The 18,967-nt window shown below is 36.8% G+C and overlaps 2 protein-coding genes across 11 annotated transcripts in view; both read left to right on the top strand.

Annotated features, from left to right (window-relative positions):
- The window catches only part of zswim8 (zinc finger, SWIM-type containing 8), a 49,397-nt gene extending 42,362 nt beyond the window's left edge, over positions 1-7,035 (top strand). For 7 of the 9 annotated variants that reach the window (XM_079855994.1, XM_079855993.1, XM_079855990.1 and 4 more), the window contains 2 exons: positions 3,275-3,453; positions 5,449-7,035. In XM_079855994.1, the coding sequence (XP_079712120.1) occupies positions 3,275-3,453; positions 5,449-5,652 (383 nt within the window). In that variant the 3' untranslated portion in view covers positions 5,653-7,035. The remainder of the gene's footprint in view (positions 1-3,274; positions 3,454-5,448) is intronic. The other 2 variants (XR_013819591.1, XR_013819592.1) reach the window with 1 other exon arrangement.
- Positions 7,036-8,255: 1,220 nt separating this feature from the next.
- The window catches only part of ndst2a (N-deacetylase/N-sulfotransferase (heparan glucosaminyl) 2a), a 125,905-nt gene continuing 115,193 nt past the window's right edge, over positions 8,256-18,967 (top strand). Inside the window, exon 1 of one of the 2 annotated variants that reach the window (XM_079854722.1) lies at positions 8,256-8,394. The gene's annotated coding sequence lies outside the window, so the exon portion shown is untranslated. The remainder of the gene's footprint in view (positions 8,395-18,967) is intronic. The other variant, XM_079854725.1, reaches the window with a different exon arrangement.

Genomic DNA, 18,967 nt, shown 5'->3' with positions numbered 1-18,967 from the left:
GGAGAAAGGCATATAGTTAATCAACATCATAATATACATAATTCACCAGCTATATTGCTAAATGTACACAATTTTTCATATCAACAGAAAAATATACCAGAATAACCTGGCTTCTCTTGAGACTCCCCTGCTTCAGTGCATAGTTAATGACAAGCTAAAGCTAGATGACAGTTCTAAATGCCATAACTAAGTGTGAATCTAAACAAATTTGTTAATAGGGTGATAGGAACATTTTTGGTAGAAAAAGTTTATTTAAACTTTCAAAGTTCAAGACTTATTCATCCTAAGGTGATTAGATCTAAAAGATACATTTAGAAATAATGATAACTTGAAATTACTTCAGTGTAAACACAACTGCTTCGGTAAACGACAAGCAAATGACAGTTTTGCACTTTAATTGATGGAACATCGATCTCGGCCGATTGTCTCTCTGTGGAAGTTTCTCTGGGCGCGTAAAACAACAGGGTTTCTTCGCTGTGGATTCACAGTTTCAATGTTAAGCTTTACTTGATCCAGATTTTAAATCGTTCCCCTTCAAATCACACTCGGACAAGCAATGTTGCACGAGCTCTCACAAACAGGCAAGCATTTAGCTGTTTAATACAGGGAGGATATAGCACATTAATTGAAATGGTACACGCACTGACAAACAATCTTGCTATAAATAAATAAGGCCTTTAGAAATAGATAGAGGAACACACTCAATCTTACCGTTCTGTGAGGAGAATAATCGTCCTTATAGAGGAATTTTTATTACTGCAGTTTAATTTCGTTCAGCTCTCTGTGACTGATAGCTATTTGAATGACACTGAACACGCGATGGCATCAGTTTAGCTATAAACAAGGCATTCTAGAAATTGAGGAACACGCTCAATTCTTACCTTATCGTATAGTGTGAGATGTCAGATCTTAATTTACTGCAGTTTAAAAACAGGGAGGCAGACTAGATTAGAGTAACAGCTTTTTCTATTCATCCATTCATACATTCAATTAAGCCATGCGCTACATGTCACATCTATTTCATCCGCAACAATGATAAATGACTTAGTATACGCTTACAATTTAGATTAAACTACCCACATTCTCAACCAATAGATGTAAGAGAAACAGGCCAATTTAGCCCAAAGGGAATTATTAATTTATAGGGAATTTTTTAATACTAAATGTCAGCACACTTGAAACGCAGCTCGGCAAATCAAAATAGAGGGCTGTTAATTGATTAGAATATTCAATGGCATATTTTTGGTAATGCTTGCAGTTCCAAGAAACTAAATAAGCCTTAGTGTAATTAAGTTGAAGCACATCTTTATTTCTAATGTATCTTTTTGTTTTAACATATTTTGCTTAATTTTTGCATTGAAATGTAGAGATTATTATTATTATTAATATATAGTTAGATATAATGCATGTCTTATTTTTGGCCCTTCATAGTAAAAACTTTGGGACCAGGAAATAGTGCACAGGAAATGCAGACATAATGCGACAAAAATGCAAGAAAATATAAATTCAGTTTATAAAACCGATAAGCAAGGCATAATCAGAAAGGTGCGATGAAGTTGGCTTATTGAAATGGTTGTATGTTGACAGTGCTTTTTGTACTTGGATTTCAATTTATGTTAAATGTTAAAGGTCTGCGATCAAAGTGCATGACAAAAAGTTGTTGTCTCTTAAAAGAATCGAGAATTGATCTGAACTGCTGAAATGTGTTGTCAGCAATTCCATCGTCCATAACAATGTAAACAGTTTGCATAATACCAGCCCTATGGTCTTCGTTGGCTGCCTGCAAACAAGGTCTACTTTGATCCGACCTCGAACACTGTTGTTTTAGCTGAGGCCTAGAAAAGTTTGGCTTGTGTTGTCAACATGTCGAGAAGACCGTTTTCAGCGCTGCACAGAAAGGAGTAGTTTAGAGAGACTGAATCTTTGAACTAATCATTTTCAGACTCTTTTAGAAATTAGGTGATGTGCAATGTATATTATGAGACAATTCACTTTTCTTTTTTCTTTTTTTTCTTGATGCATTAGGAACCTTTAAGCTAGCATAAGGGGCCGTTCACATATCGCGTCTTTTGTGCGCTCAAGTTCGACATTTCAAATGTTATTTTAAGAGTGACAACTTTTCAGAATGCCGCAAGCGCACAGCAGGTCATGTGACAAGAACCATCCAATCAGCTTCCAACCAACTGAGCTTTCCGTAACAACATTGAAAGCTCAGTCAACATGAAGTATGGGGTTCACCCAAACACTACATTTTTTTCTTGTAGCAGAGCTACAAGAAGCGTTTTTCGGTGGTGGAAATCCATTACTGGAAATTCTTTGTCGTGGTGATCGCAGTTCATGGTTGCATAGCACCAACAGACGCAACGGGAGCGCAAACGCTTTGGAAAGAAGGATCTCCTTCCATGTGTTTTTAGACGTGATATGTGAACGGCCCCTAATAGGAGCACTTTAAAGGGTTAAATTCACCCAAAAATGAAAATTCTGTCATCATTTACTCACCCTCATGCTGTTCCAAACCCGTAAGATCATCCCATTTTGATCATCTTCTGTACAGAAATGAAGATATTTTTAATAAAATTTGAGAGATTTCTGTCCCTCCATTGACAGTCTATGCAACTACCACTTTGACGCTTAATTCATATGGATTAGTTTTTACGATCTCTAACTTTGAGCGGTTTAGTCCAAGTTTTCTGAAGAGACACGATTACTTTATTTGATGAACAGATTGAATTTAGGCTTTTATTCACATATATATAAACATTGATCAGCGAACATAAACAGAAGCTCAACCGAACCTGCTTTGAATATTTGTGTTAATAAAAGCCTAAAATAAATCTGTTCAGCATATAAAGCGATCGTGTCTCTTCAGAAAACCACTCAAATATTATGGGTTAGTTTTATGATCTGTTTATGAACTTTTTGAAGCGTCAAAGTAGTAGTTGCGTAGCTGTCAATAGAGGGAAAGAAATCACTCGGATTTCATAAAAAAATTCTTAATTTGTGTTCTGAAGATGAACGAAAGTCTTACAGGTTTGGAACGACATGAGGGTGAGTAAATGATGACAATTTGAATTTTTGGGTGAATTAATTAATATTACAAATAATTATGAATAATTAATTTATAATTCAACATTAATAAATTATGTAAACAGAATCATAAATTGAAAACTTTGAGAATTAAAAGAACAGGTAAAAGAACATAAATGCAATGTATTAGAGATTCCTTCAGTTTCAGAATGTTTCCTTATCCTCCTCCCTCTTCCTCTCTCCCCAGGTGTGAACCACGTGTACCAGTTTTGTGTGGGGGCAGCGAAAGGTGTTCTTAGTCCGTTTGTCCTTCAGGAGATCATTATGGAGGCTCTGCAGAGGTTAAACCCTGCACATATCCACGCACACCTCCGCACTCCTGCCTTCCACCAGCTCGTGCAGCGCTGCCAGCAGGCCTACTTACAGGTACAGATTCACAAATCCCTAAGATTCAGCCTGGGGAACTAATTACTAATAACATCCTTAATAGGATGAAATCTTGAAATAAGTCTGTACCCTGATGATGATGATGATAATCCAGGAAACTTATATTCTTGCGCTGACAGAAGTGGTTCAAATTACACCCCAACACATGAGCTGATCAGTCACAGCTGACATTTGTATAGAATGTGGTGCAACCATCTCAAAGTTTGTTTTTATATTAGTTAGACTTAGTTTCAAGTAGAGAATTTAAGTAGGGTTTTAGAGCATTCGAGTGGTGCCAAGGCTGGATTGTGACGGCATTGTCGCCCACACTGAATATAAATTGTGCATGAACAATTCTGGAGTGTTAAAGCTAGAGAGGGAAGCCTGAGTCTGTTCACAGGATGGAGCATACTGATGAGAGAGCATCAAACACACTTTGACGGCCCAAAGCCAAGAGCTGCTGCCTAGAGAAGGAGCGCACACACGCTATCTCTCCCTCTCACACACAGACACGCTCTTGCAGTTACCTGCTAGCAGGCTCAGAGTCTTTATTTTGCCATTTCAAAGAGGTTTCAAGTTGTTGCATGGGCAAACAACGTGGTTGTCTACGTAAGTGGCCATTGCACTCTCATGGCCTTATATTTAAAAATGCCCAATCAAGGGTCATTCTACCATATGTCTGCCACTGTAAATCTTTGCAAATGAATGTTGGGTAAATGTGAAAGGGAGACCGTGCCAGCTCTAATCCACTCTCTCCATGCGTGGAGAATGAGATGAGGGACCGAGAGGCTGTACTCAAGCAGAAACCTACACAGACTGTCTCTGAGTCATTTCGTACGTCGCTGGTGGGAAATGCACTCCATATGGTACATGTCCCAATAAACATCCGGGGACATGATGCTTCATAACCTGTTGACATTTTATTAAAACGGGTTCAGGTTAGTGCCACCCAGTAGCAGGAATAGTTATGAATTTGTCATGTCGCACATGTTTAACCACAGGGAGATCAAAAAGGCATGACAGTAATGAAATGCTGTTGAAAGATACATAAACACATTTAGAGCTAGAAAACTCAAAACCCTCAAAACTTTGATTTTGATTGAACTTTGATTTGCTCTCAACTTAGGCATTCCCCCACGAAACTTTTGCGAGAGAACACAACTTTTAGGGGAACCACAAAAGCATTGAAATATAATTTTTCCTTCCATTTAAACTTTTTGCGTTCCCTTTAGAAACTGGATACTAACGCAAAACTTTTCGCAAAAACATTTAATAATATTATTATTACTATCAGTGTTGAAAACTGCTTGAGCTGCTAAATGTTTTTGTGTAACGTTTTTGTGTATTTTTTTTTGGTTACACTTTATTTTAAGGTGTCATTGTTACAGTGTAATTATATATTTAAGTACTGAGTAATAATAATTAACAACATGTACTTACTATAGGATTAGGGTAGGATTAGGATTTGGTTTAGGGTTAATTGCATGTAATTATACATAATTTACTGTTTTACTAAGGTAAGGTACACATTACTATGGTAAGTACATGTAACATATGTAACAAGGACACTAAAATAAAGTTTTAGGACCTTTTTTTTTAGGATTTTTTGAAGAATAAAAAGATATTTTGTAAAATTATAAATGTATTCACAGTTTCTTGGGGGAATGTAAACATTTTGTGAGTGCATGCAAAAGCATTAACATATCATTTTTCCTTCTTCCATCTCATATTTTTTCATCACTTTGTCCCCTCAGGAGCTTTGTATGTTTCACATTTAGAAACAGATGACATTATATAAGGCTTGCTAAATGCATTTCATAATGATTGAAAAACTAAACTATAACGAACAAAACCATTGTTGGAAACAAGTAAAACTAAACTGAAATTAAATTAGAAAATAGTAAAAATACTATTAAAATGCAAAAATAAAATAACCTTGGGACAGAATTCATGTCCTCCCTGCTCATTTCAATTTCTAATTATGTTTTGTTCCAGTATATCCACCACAGGCTGATCCATCTGACTCCCGCAGACTATGACGACTTTGTGAACATCATCCGAAGTGCCCGCGGGGCGTTTTGCCTGACGCCAGTTGGCATGATGCAGTTCAACGATGTGCTGCAGAACCTGAAGAGGGGCAAACAGACAAAAGAACTATGGCAGCGGATCTCGTTGGAGATGGCCACCTTCTCACCATGACTGCTCTAGAGGCCAGCGGGGACAGAGACGCCCAATCTCCTGCAGATATCATCCCCCCCCCCCCCCCCCGCAAGATCACTGACACAGCTCAATCCGACACACAATTCCCCTTGTTAGGAAGTGTAGCCATGCCAACTTCCTGTACAAGCCCACTCACATGACTGAAAATTTAGTCCTTCGGGCCCTGAAGCCATGAGAAAGTGGTACAGAGATACTGGGGCAAGTGAATTACTCCAGTCAGTGGGTCCCTCCTTCGTCGAGTTGTTGATCCCAGTGTTGTGTCTGACCCTTTTTTTTTTTTTTTTTTGGTGTGTTCAGTCAAGTAACTTAATGGCTATCTATGTTTTATCTGTGTCCTAACATCTTTCATTCACTGATTTGTACGTTTTGTGATCCCCGGAGTTCGTTTAGGTGGTTGATAAGGGGACTAAGGTTTTCACTTGCTATGTTGATGTTTGGTTCAAGTTTGAACAAAACCACTAAATGTCAGACTCATACTGCAACATTCCTCTACCCTGGAGAACAGAGCCTCCACCGGTCATTAAGGATTTCAACGTTGGATAGTGGATGGCAGTGTAAAAATGAGGAAAATAAAACAAAACTTTGTTAAAAGAATAAAAGAGACATTTATTATGAAACAATAATCAAAGTACGGGTGAGGATTCTTCAGTGTTTTGTTTTATCTTTTGTTTTTAATATTTTGTATAGTATGGCGTGTCTGCAGAGAGCAGGATGAGGAATGGAAGAATGTTATTACTGACTGATCTGTGAGTTCCTTTTTCCGGTCAGATGTTGGTGGCTTGAGTGCTGGAACAGAGAAGTCTGGCTGGACCAGATTACACAGCTTTAATTCTAGATGTCAGCGGTGACTTAAGTCCAAAACAATTCAGGCTTCCTGTTTAAATTTTATTTAAATTGGTTTCTTTTATATCCGAAATCCAGCTATTGGACAAGTCATTTCCCATACCATTAACAGACCTTGTAATTTCATATTTGAAGATTTAGTCGAACCACACAATCTAGTTTTGTTGTCATTTTAAAACAGGTTAACTGCGCCCCTCGGCCTAGCGTAATTGAGTGGTCAATAAACGTCACTGCCAGATTCCCATGTTTCCAGCATCGGCCCCAGCTTTGGAACTCACTAGTGGAGAGTGACTGTGTAGAAAATGTACTGTGATATTTTTGTATTCTTCAAGTGTAGCTTGGTTGGAAAAAAAACAAACAAAAAAATCTATATAAATACATATAAATATGAAACTGTTTTGATTGCAAGAGGATGTAATTTAGAATAAATGGGGGGAAAAGAGAAAAACTAAATTGGAACAAAGCAATATTAAAAATGTAGAGTTTACTTAATAAAGATAAATCAAAACACTAATAGTTTATCTGTGTCTGTTGTTCTAACCATTATTAATAGTTCCAATCAAAATTTTGGGGTTGGTAAGTTCTCGTGTTCACCAAAGCGGCATTTATTTGCATTTGTTTAAAAACAGTCAAAACAATAATATTGAGAAATTTTAGAATTTAAAATGACTTTTCTATTTGAATACATTTTAAAATGTATTCAAATTCCTGTGATGGTAAAGCTGATTTGAAAATGGAAATAGAAATGCAGTCATTACTCCAGTCTTCAGTGTCACATAATACCTCACTCAGAAATCATTCTAATATGCTGATTTGTTGCTCAAGAAACATTTCTTGTTATCAGTGTTGAAAGCAGTAGTGCTGCGTTACATTGTTGTTTCTAGGATTCTTTTGAAGAACAGCATTTATTTGAAATAGAAATATTTTTGTAAAACTATAAATGTCTTTACTAACTTGATTAATTAAAAGCGTTTTTGAAGAAAACAAACAAAAACAACAAAAATCTTACTTTGTTTATATGGATAAAGATACGAATAGTTTCATGAATACGTTGAATTGCAAGTGTCAGAAATGCACCTCATTAAAACGAATTTGATTAGCAGGGAATCAACGGTTTTAATCGCCTGGGGGCGCTAGAAGGTTAAATATTGACACTACTGTGATTTTGTGGTGTATCGGTGATTCCGATTCTTTTATAAATGGGCTGATATTTAAAAGCTTTGCTTATTCAATCACGCAAGTAGTTTTGGTGCCAAATGAAACTTTTCGATGATTTGTCTTAATGATAAACAAATATAATGATGCTTGTCTAAACTTGTAGAATGCAGTGTTTCAAACCACTTTACTGAAAGTTCAGGTGAATGTATTTAAAAAAAAAAAAAAAAAAAATGTGTCAAGATAATGCACGATAATCTCACACCGGTCCTTGTTTGTACCCCTACCTGAAAAAATCTGTTCGGAGGTGCACTTTGTTGGAAACAAGTCTCTCAAATTTTATTATAGTACGGGGGTTTTAATTCACTGTAATTATTTCTTAAAATGTTTTAACCAGTATATATTGCTCTAAGCACTCTACAATTGCAGTTAAGAGATTTTAACATTCAACTTAAGCTTCACTTGTGGCAATACTTTCAGATAATGTCATGCGAAATTGTGAGTTTCTGCAGGTTTCCCCCCATCTGACCGACTGATTTGGTTTGTTCCAGAGTTTTCGGTAGGTAGAGCGTCTCGAGCCAACAGCAGCATCATAGCTGAGTGAAGATGGCGGTTCTGAGAGTGATGCTGTCAACGAGAGTTTGAGTTCACCTCTCATTTTTTTAAACTTGATAAAACCTTTGAGGATCGCTTACGGATAGCTGTATAAAAAAAACTGTATCGGTGAGTCATGTTTTGTGTTTTCTTTCAAACAAGTGCAGTTTTGCCTCTTCGGAACTGAAGAAATGCTACGGCTAGCCGCGCTAACCTCGTTCTGAAGAAAATCAGAGAAGCGCCTTATCAATGTTTTTATTTTAAACTCCTTTTAGTTTGTACAAACACGGCTTTATCTTAGAAACAATGACATTCAGCCCTCTAAAAGCTTTGCTGTTTGTATAAAAACTGCGTTTAGTCATAGAAGAGACTATTTGAACCGCGGCGTAGTTTTCTAGTTTTGTGGAAGTTTCGTATAGTCAGTGATTTTCACCTATACGACCAGAAAGTGTTTAAATAATTATTAGAATCATTAAACACGAACAACCTAGAGCTTTCCTGTTCTTTACACAGGCTTAATGTGCAGTAACAGTGTGAGCGTGTGTAAGTTTGAGTTGCAGAGCAGCTGGGACAAAAGCAAAAGCGGGATGCTTGTTGCTTTTAAATGCATGTTTTTCTGTAGGACTTTATGGGCAGATTGAGTCTACATTGGTACCTTTACGCAGTCCATTGGAAAATCTGAGCAGCTCTGCCATGGAGACTCGTTTTGGGCAGTAATGAATTTTGCATGGGCTTCACTCAATGCTCAGTTCTCTTTTATAGATGAGTCAAGAAGAATATCTCATGTGTCAGCCTGTAGTGCACAGCTGTGTTCCTGTCGAAAATCTCTTTAAAATGATAATTCAGTGCGTGCTACTCTAGCTGCAAGTTAGAAGAATATGCTCTTGGATTTAGTATTTAGGAATTTAGCCTAGGTGTTTTTAGTAAATTGTCTGCATGTAACTTATGCAGGGTTGTTTGAATGTTTTTGACCATCTTTTGATCTTGCGTTAAGAAAATATATTTTTGTGGGTTGTTGACCCATATCATGTCCATTGACATTATCAAGATTTAAAAAAAAATATTCATATGTACAAGATAATGTGCATATCTTAAAATCCATTTAAGTACGTGTCAGTTTTTCAAAATAACCCTAGTACGTTTTAGCATATATGTATGTATGTATGTGTATATATATGTATATGTGTGTATGTATATATCTATGTATTTATGTGTTTGTATTTAAATATATAATGTGTGTCAAGATATATACGAGATAATATATAGCCTATGTGTGTGTGTATATGTATCTTGATATCTTGACACACATATATTACAAAATACAAACACATACATACATACATACATACATATACACACACACACACATATATATATATAGTATATATCTTGACACACATTATATATTTAAATACAAACACATGCATACATGCATACATATACACACATACACACACACACACATACATATACATACATACACACACACACACACACACACATATATATATATATGTGTGTGTGTGTATATATATGTATGTATGTATACATACATACATACATACATATATACACACACACACACATATATATATATATATGTATGTATGTATGTATGTGTTTGTATTTAAATATATAATGTGTGTGTGTGTGTATATATATATATATATATATATGTATATGTATAAAACACTGAAGTTAGTGTATCATGTGTTCTGCTATTTGAATATTGAATTATGAAGAAAGGATGTTCAAATAAATTTTAGCTTTAAAGGTGCCGTAGAATGGATTATTTTATTATTTTATAATGTTTCCTGGGGTGCCCTTATAATGTTAGTATGTTTTTTAGATCAAAATTTGTTATAATTTAGAAATAAAAGGCAGATTTCCTAGCCTGATTTCATCCTCTGATTTGAACACTCTGTTTGAAGGGGCGTGTCTGCTGAGAGACTTCAATGTAAACGCCCTCTGCTGTGATTGGCTGACATGCTTGCATATGAAATATCTGGCATTACATGTAGAGCTATCTGGAAAACTTTTACTATTACAGCTTTTATACGTTTTTACTATTACAGCTATCGGGATTAACGAATCATGAGAAGTTTTTTAAGTATTTAGATCTATTCCTATCACATAAAAGGTTGCAGTGATGACCATTGAACAGATGACAGCCTGTTGATCGCGTGAATGAAAATCTTATCACTGAAACGCGATTTACTGATGCATAAACAGTGTTGAATGACTTTGAGAGAAAGATTATCTGTCTGAACTTGAACAATTACACATCAGAAATTCACATAACCCACTGGTTCTCCAGAGGCTCGGATGAAGGAGTTAAAAAAATATTTTTGTGTTCATTTGTACATCCAAACACTGAGCAACTGCCATGCTTCGTTCGCTCGTTTGCAAGCCATGATGTCTCTCGAGGAAAAAACAATATCGCGCTGGATCTAGATAACACAGTGTAAATTATCGTTAATAAAATCACTACTTACCGCTTGCGGGAATATAACGTTAGTTGAAATTGCCCCCTTCGTCCGTTTGAGACGCCGAGAGAAGCCTGGCTGCTTGATATTGTTCCAGGTTAGAGAAACAGTCCGTGGTGAAATGGGCAGAGCAAACTAACAACTTCAAATTAAACTGTAGCGGTATCCGATTATAGATAGATAGATAGATTATAGATAGATCTGCCATTTTCCCTATGATCCTCCTCCTGCTTGTTTCTTCACCTGCAGAACTTCTGATGATTCGGCTGTGCAGTTTCGCCTGGCACTGAACATGGGCTGGCATATGCAAATTTTTGGAGGTGTACATATTAATGATCCCGACTGTTGCGTCACAGTCGGTGTTATGTGGAGATTCGCCTGTTTTTCAGGGGTGTTTTTCAAAAACGAGATTTAAATAAGAAAGAGAAAACTATGGTGTTTGAGACTCACTGTATGTCATGTCCATGTACTGAACTCTTGTTATTTAACTATGCCAAGATAAATTCAATTTCACATTCTAGGGCACCTTTAATATGTTTAACAATCGTTGAAATTGGATAACAAATGAAATTTATCTCAGTACCTTAAGTGATTCAGTGATACTTGATTCATAGCTTTCAAAGTTAACAAGCTCCTTGGCTTGTCCTTTTTTGCCCTCAAGGAATTTGGAGACATTTTCATGAATGAGCAAAAAATTATTTTCTTCATCCTGAGGCAATGTTGTAAATATTGGTATGAAGACTCACTGATCAAGTAGTGTGATAAGTGTAAAATCAAGATTTTTTTTTACAGCCATTATATCTCTTGAGCTGCTCTTTTCTTCTCCTGATTTAAAAGAGGACAAATACATGCCCATAACTCATTTGGCTCTGTCCCCAAGTCCATGACCCAATTAGCATTGAATTGTGAGTTAAAAATGAGTTTGGTTCTGTCCCAAGAACATTATAAATGTCTGAGATAATTTGCAAATGAGTGTTGGGCCTGGGGTGGCTCTCATGCTGAGTGTTTTTTGGGTGTTATGGTTTTTAAACAAAAACCGTTGAAAGTGGGACAAGACTTGGATTATGTTTCAAGCCGGTGAAGAACCCAGAATCCCATTAGATTAATGACTTCAAATGACCAGGCTCTTTTCTTTCGCCTCATCTCCCTAAAGCTAGTATTAATTTCGCTGCTGTATCTTAATTGCATGCCTATAGTATTACTCGCTCACTGGTTGTTTAAGATGACCTTTGGAAAGGCAACGTAACTTTATAATCATATGAACACTTTTGTCATGTAAATTTTAGAATTTTTAGATAAAAGCCTTGTTGTATCCATGAAATGCACCTTTTATTTGCATTGATAATGCAAAAGTGCTTTTGCTGCAGTGCAGTCCACTGAGTCTACTGTCACTTTCCACTGAAGAACAGAAAATTGGGGATCTGATTTTTTTAGTCCGTTTAATCTTCAGGGAGCTGAGTCAGGTCTTGTGCAGCGCTGGGAGATCAGACAAGGATGACAACATGGAGGGAATTCTACAGCTTGATCGAGCCGTGCAATGAAGGAAGCACTCAAGGAATGCTTGAGGAGATGAAGGGCTCTTCTCCAAACCAATGGTCTTGAGGATTCCAGGAGTAAAAATAGCAATAACACCACCAGTAATAATATGAATCCAGAATTGGCTGTAAGTGTTAAAAGAAGAGTTTCAACAAATGAACATGACCGAGGCCGCTGGATCACTCAGTTTTTCTCAACATACAAGCTACCATGACATTTACTGGCACTCTCTAGTTGTCAAGTTGGTGTGTTTGAAAAACTTTGGTTGTAGCTTTGATCGGGCCAACCGATTGTAGCCCTGAGAACAAGCCCACAGTGGTGCACTGAAATAGTCGGTTTCGTGTACCCATGCAGAGCTTCTTTTAGCCCTCACTTCACTGAGTCAAGAGGCAGAGGCGAACAGGCGGTCATCCCGTATTCCTCTAGTTTTTAACAGCAGATCAGTATGCTGAGCCTAAATGGCTCTTGTTATTAATAAAATGGGATGCTGCAGGGATCGCTGCATGGCAGGGGTCAAGAGGTGCAAGTATTAATGGCATGCTAGTTTAATATCAGATCAGTTCTGAGCTGATTGTCAGCCCAGCAGAGATATTTGCATCCTTCATGTGCAAGCCTGTGGGGCTTCAATTAGCTTTGTGTTATCTTCACAGGTTATGGCATTGAAGAGAGCAATCTTTTTTTATTTAGTAGATGATGAATTATGAATGGTTATAATTTAAGAGTGGGAGTTTTCACCGGTGTAGACTCAGATAAGTGATAACACTGAAGCCTATTAAGAATTATTTTAGGGTGTACTCACACTAGGCACGGTTGCCTTGTACCGTGCCCTGGCGCTATTGTTAGCTTGATCAGACCTTTTGTCCAAGGCTGTCTTTTCAGGCTAAAGGTTTTCTGAGTACTTTCTCTTCATCTGTTTGCAGACCTCTCAAAAAGAGTTGCATGATTCCCCCCTTTCCCTTATGTATTTTTGTTTATCTGCCATTTGCCAGTAAATCTCACCTGGTTCGAACCCCATTAGATGGATTCTTTCTACATGCCACAAGATATTATGTCCATTTCTAACTCAATCTATCTCTCCACACAGCTGTGGATTACAAAAAAATTGCATTGCCTTTTTGACTGTTTATTTTATTCTTGAAGTTCCTCCAGGGATAAGATTGGCTGTGACTAATTGCATAGCCATGCAGGGTAAGCACAATTCTTCTCTCCTGAATGTAAGCCTCATTCTCCTGGTGCTGATTCATAGGTGAGGTGGGTGTGTGGCATTTTATTTAAACTTGATAATCAGAAAGACCCTTCTGAATTGCTTGTGCTGGACAAACATTATCAAGCTGCTCTTCTGGAGAGAAGCCTTTGTCAGAGAGGTGATGTCCAAACGGTCTGTCTCTGGAGGTTATATCACTGCTAGAAAACATCATTTTTTTGTTCAAATATTTTCTCCTAGGGTTTTTATTTGGATTAAAGTGGTCTCTGGTGATAGCTTGCATACATGCATGAGTTGGTTTATTTCCATAATTATAGACCCCTTTTGCGCCGACGTCACAATTACGTCACAGCGTTAGCTGGAGGCAAAACAAATGGAAAACTGGAGGCAGCCAATACGAACCAGCACAGATTCGGCTACATAATAAGGAGCTTAAATTATTATCATTGTTATTAAATGTCATCTTGTTGTGTTGTTGGGTGCAAGAATCGACAGAGTACAGGCTCCAATTTGAAATTTTATCGCATAATGTTTTCTAAATTATTGTGATTATTTGTGAATCATCTATGATTGTATACATTGTTTTGATTGATTGTGGCTAGACTTTTTGAAGAACCTGGTAAGAAAGTGTAATCAAATGCATAGTTAAAAAATGAATATGCTGTATCTGGAATTTTTATTTCTAGAAAATATTCACATCATTAACATTGCACCATAATGTCACTCTTTACATTGTCGTCTTCTGTCTGGCCATGGCGCTGGCTAGGCAGAACTGCGGATCGTAGGCTACCACACAAGTCTTGTGACCAATTAGTACAGTTATAGGCATCCAAAGATTTATATGCCCTCAGTTTCTCTTTACCCTCGGTTTCTCTATTGGGTAGGTGTAGAAGTCAGGCCACTCAACCGGAGGTAGCGTTGACGTTAATCCTGTCAGATCGTCCATCCATTGAATGAGTGTGCATGCCGGGTCAGCCAATCTGGGATGTCCGTTAAAATTAACTTTTGCAAATAACAATCGCGGTCCTGGACAGTGAGTGACCTTGCACATTAAGATAAAATCGGATTTTCTCCAGTCATTGTTAAAAAACAAGCTAACAAAACTTGCACACTAACGTTAGTGAAGCGGCCAGAGGGATCGTTTTGCCTCCACCTAAGCTCCGCCCACAAAAAAACGTCACCATGTTTACCAATTGAAAAGGGGTCTATTACATATTGCGTTATGTTTTCAGGATATCTGAGATATTAATGATCATGACATGACGTGATGGACAAGTATGGTAACCCATAGTCTGAATTTGTCCCCTGCATTTAACCCATCCTAGTTAGTTTACACATTAGGAGCATTGAGTTGCATTAAAATATAGAAAATATACTTGAATTAGTCTTTTTTTTATGTACGTTTAAAACGGTTTAATAATCTAAAGAATCTTTTTCCCACTATAAAATGTATATAGTGCTTTTTACAATACAGAATGTTTCAATACAGCTTTACCGTAATAAACAGGAAAATAACAATCAATGATGCAAACTTTATCAAATATGAGTCAAATTCAGCTATAAGCAACTTTAAATAAGAAAATGGTGTCATTATTCAGCTCAAGTCAGTTCAATGTTGATTCAGTTCAGTGTATCGATGTTGTAAAATTCGGCAGCAAGTTCAAGTTTTCGCCCAATGTTTTTAACGTCAGTCTTTCCAGCTGTTTGAGATGTTTGACTTTCTCTACAGGGCTTAAAAGTAGAACATTCACAGAAGTCAAATGGGGTGCACAGGTTTAGCAGTTTGCACTGTGCTGGCCAGCGGCTCGCTCAAGTGATCCATCCTGTGCCATGCTGCTATCCAATCTTATCACACATCTGAGGGAAAAAAAAACATAGGGAGGGGGAAAGTGTCACTACCTGTAGCACTTCCATCTATCTGACTGTCAGCATTGTATTTTGTGGCTTTAACACCACTAAGCAGTATTATTTTTTTTATTTACTTGCTGTGGAATATATTGTGAATATTCAAACTTATACCATAACAAATCATCTGTTACTTGCATATGTATCATCGTCCACTCCCCACTAGAGTCCCATCTGAAATGCATGCTAATGAAAGTCTGCCGCAGACCAGTATTAATCAGTCTACACAGACGCAAGGGGTGGGGAGTGCACCTCTAGAATGCTTTTACCCCTTAGGATAAAGAAATGGTAGATTGATTCAATTATCTGTAAATGAGAGATCAAAGGACCCAGAAAAACAACATTTTTGAAGTAGCAGCGGAAGATTAGTTGTTCTAATCTCTTCAGGGTTTTTCTGCCTTCCATCAAGAGCTCTTGTACACAGGGTTTCTACAAAGAGCAGTGCTTCTACTCTTTCAAAATGAAACATCTCGCTCACTTCAGTCTTCATGCTTAGCTTGAAGAGGAAGTCTGTTTGTCCATCTTTTGAATAAAAGGCTTCCTTAATGCAAAATATTTTTTTCCTTTGTATTTGACATCTGTTGTCCTGTTTGTAAAAGGATTTCAAAAGGTATTTTTGTCTATGTTTACCTAAATAGAAACGTCTTGATACATTGGCTGCGATTATTTACTACCAAGAACACCATGGCATTGAACATTCTTAATGTACTGCCTCAATCATTGAGTTTGGGCAATCAAGCAATAGCTGATCTGAACTTGTCGCTTCAATTCAAGGTCAGGTATTCCTCTGAGGTGGCTTTTTAAACATTTCATTGTAATAGATGGAGAGATTGAACTCAGTGAGGCAGCTGCATTGACACATTTGGAGATTTCAAATATGACTTTGTAGTTGTGCATTTAACCTCCAAATCTTGATCTTTGCCCTTTTTTTTCTGCGTTAGTGTCTGTTAGGGCTAGGTATTAGGGGTGTAACGGTTCTCGGTAAAAAATTGAACCATACTGTTCTCCAGCCACGGTTCGGGACGCACTTGCAACAGCGATAATATAAAAAAAACAAAGGGTGGGGGTAGGAGGTTGCTATAGAATGCTAAGATGTGTACAATAACAATTTTCTGAAAAAATAACATTACGATGTCCAGAAATCAATTTCAGTAGTACATTGGGTTCAATTTGCCATTTAATAATGAGATCTACTGTACTAATATATATATATTGTTAGTGCCGAGAATTTTCACGTGAATAAATCCATAGATCCGCAAATGTAATTTGTGTGCTTTCATGGGCTAGTGGTATTACTTTAGCCAAGCCTGTCAGCGGTTCTGGGTTCTAAGCCGCACTCATAGCGCGTAGATGTGCACTTGAAGCGCGCGTCTGTGTGAAGACTGTGCGTGAGCCACAAGAGAACACTGTATCCATGCCACTGGTAGCAGCGGCGACGATCACCATCTCCCTTGCAAAATGGAACGCATCGCAGTGCATCACAATTTCACAATTGTAACATGATTGAAATTTCTCTTTACTTTCGTCTTGTACAGGAAATAACACTTTCAGTATTTAAGCTTGTTTATGACCCACTTATTTATTAACCATACCCACACAATTTTTTATTTTAATTCAAATGCAATTAAACAATAAAAAAAGTTATTTTTTTAAATGTTTTAATTTTAATTAAATTATAGTTTATTATTCATTTTTAGCATTCACATTTCTGTCACAATTTTTCCAAATCATTGTATTTCCGTCACAAACCTCCAGTGGGAAACTCCGACATAATATCAAGATTCACTTTGATTTTGGACTATCGAGGCTCATGACAGGTTGAGGTAATCTCTCGTCTGTGAATAAGGGGAATGTTATTTAGTCTTCTTCCAAAAAGTAACACAATCCCATGGCTTATTTTCCTCCTTTTTTCAACCGAGTTTGTATGCCTGCTGACGGCTTCATGTTCCACACTTTATTTCCGTAAGGCTTCATTTGATTGCGGTTAATGTTTCAAGAGTTAAATCAATTGCTGTGCACTTTTCCTGACTGCTGAGATACAGACTGTTATTACTCAGACTTCGCACACACTCAGCAATTTAGGATGCTCCCCTTTTAAAGTGATACTTATGTCTATAGGCTCATCAAAGGAAAAAAATCGATAAGTGTTTGCTGTTGCTTTACTTTTTCAGAAGAGCATGAATCCTTGGGAGATAAAGTACTGTGGTTGTTTCACAATATATTTTCTTGAGTTCCCATGGCTAAATAAAAGCACCAGGTTGCATTTAGGTTGAATGGATTTTGGTTAGTGTTTTACTTTTATTGAATTGTTTGTTGTAGCAGTTTACTCTTGCATTGTCTAGACTGATTTCCTTTCATTTTTCTAGAGAAGTGCAGTGCACAACCTTGAGTTTGATGGCTTCCAAATACCTAAAGCATTTCTGAGAATAACTCTAAAATGGGAATCTTGCTGAATACTGGAAGTATCCTTCAGGTACTATTGAAACTATACTGTCCTATACTGTGTAGGGGTACGTGTAAACAAATTTTCACATTTGTTTTAAGGGTGCATTGTTGTTAAATCAACATGCATATCGTTGCTATCAGGTGGAAATCCTGTTTGTCCAAAACTGCAACTTTTCACACAAAAATAAATAAATAAATAAATTAAACTTGTCCTGCATGTTTGTTTTTTTTATCTCAAACTGACAGCGCCCATTGACTTCCATTATATGAATCACAGAGGACCGAGGTTTCAGCTAAAAATCTTTTTTGCTGTTCTATTGAAGAAAGTCACCTACATATTGGATGGTCATCTTGGAGTAAATTAGCAGCAATTTGTTTTATTTTTGGGGGTAAACTATCCCTTTAAGGCCAGTTTGGCCTGTAATAGAGCAAAAAATAAAATAAAAATAAAAAATCTGCAACTGGTATCAGATTCTGATTGTAAAAAAAAAAAAAAAAAATCAGCAATCGTAATTGCAATCGTAGTTGCAATGTATGTTATGAGAAAATTAAAAGTGTTTTTTTGACCTGAAGCTGACAAAGCATCCTAAAAAAAAAATAGTACAACGATTTTTTTTTTCTTTTTGTGCAACAATGACAAGAAAATGCAGAAGAAATGCAAGAACATGTCCACGGGAACTAGGGCTGGGAATCTTTAGGCACCATCCATAATTACAAGTTTAAAAAAATAAATTAATACAATTGTATGTCAAGATTTAAATAAGCAAGCAGCCTAGTAAATGAAACATTACAAGCAATAAACAGAGTGCTTTCAGTATTTAAGAGTATCTGAATGTTTTCCATTTAAGAGCAGTGAGTGATGTTTCTCTTTCTCAGCTTTACTGTTGTTGTATTATTGTATACTGATGACATCATAGACAGCAGGAGATCTACTAACCTGCATTCACAGTCAAACAGATCTATTTTGAAATATAAGATGTGGTTTGTCATGTCAGTGTAATCCCTTAAGACATAACTGACTGTGTACATTCATTTTGCGTCATAAAACCAATTACACGGAAATTCTCAGAATAGTTGGAGAGAGAATGGCAATGCATCTTTTTTTTTTTTTCTCCCACCCTTAGTG

Source organism: Squalius cephalus (assembly GCF_949319135.1).
Source record: "Squalius cephalus genome assembly, chromosome: 21".
Taxonomy (NCBI): Eukaryota; Metazoa; Chordata; class Actinopteri; order Cypriniformes; family Leuciscidae; genus Squalius; species Squalius cephalus.
Note: the sequence above shows the minus strand (reverse complement) of the source record. Positions and strands in the feature narration are given on the sequence as shown.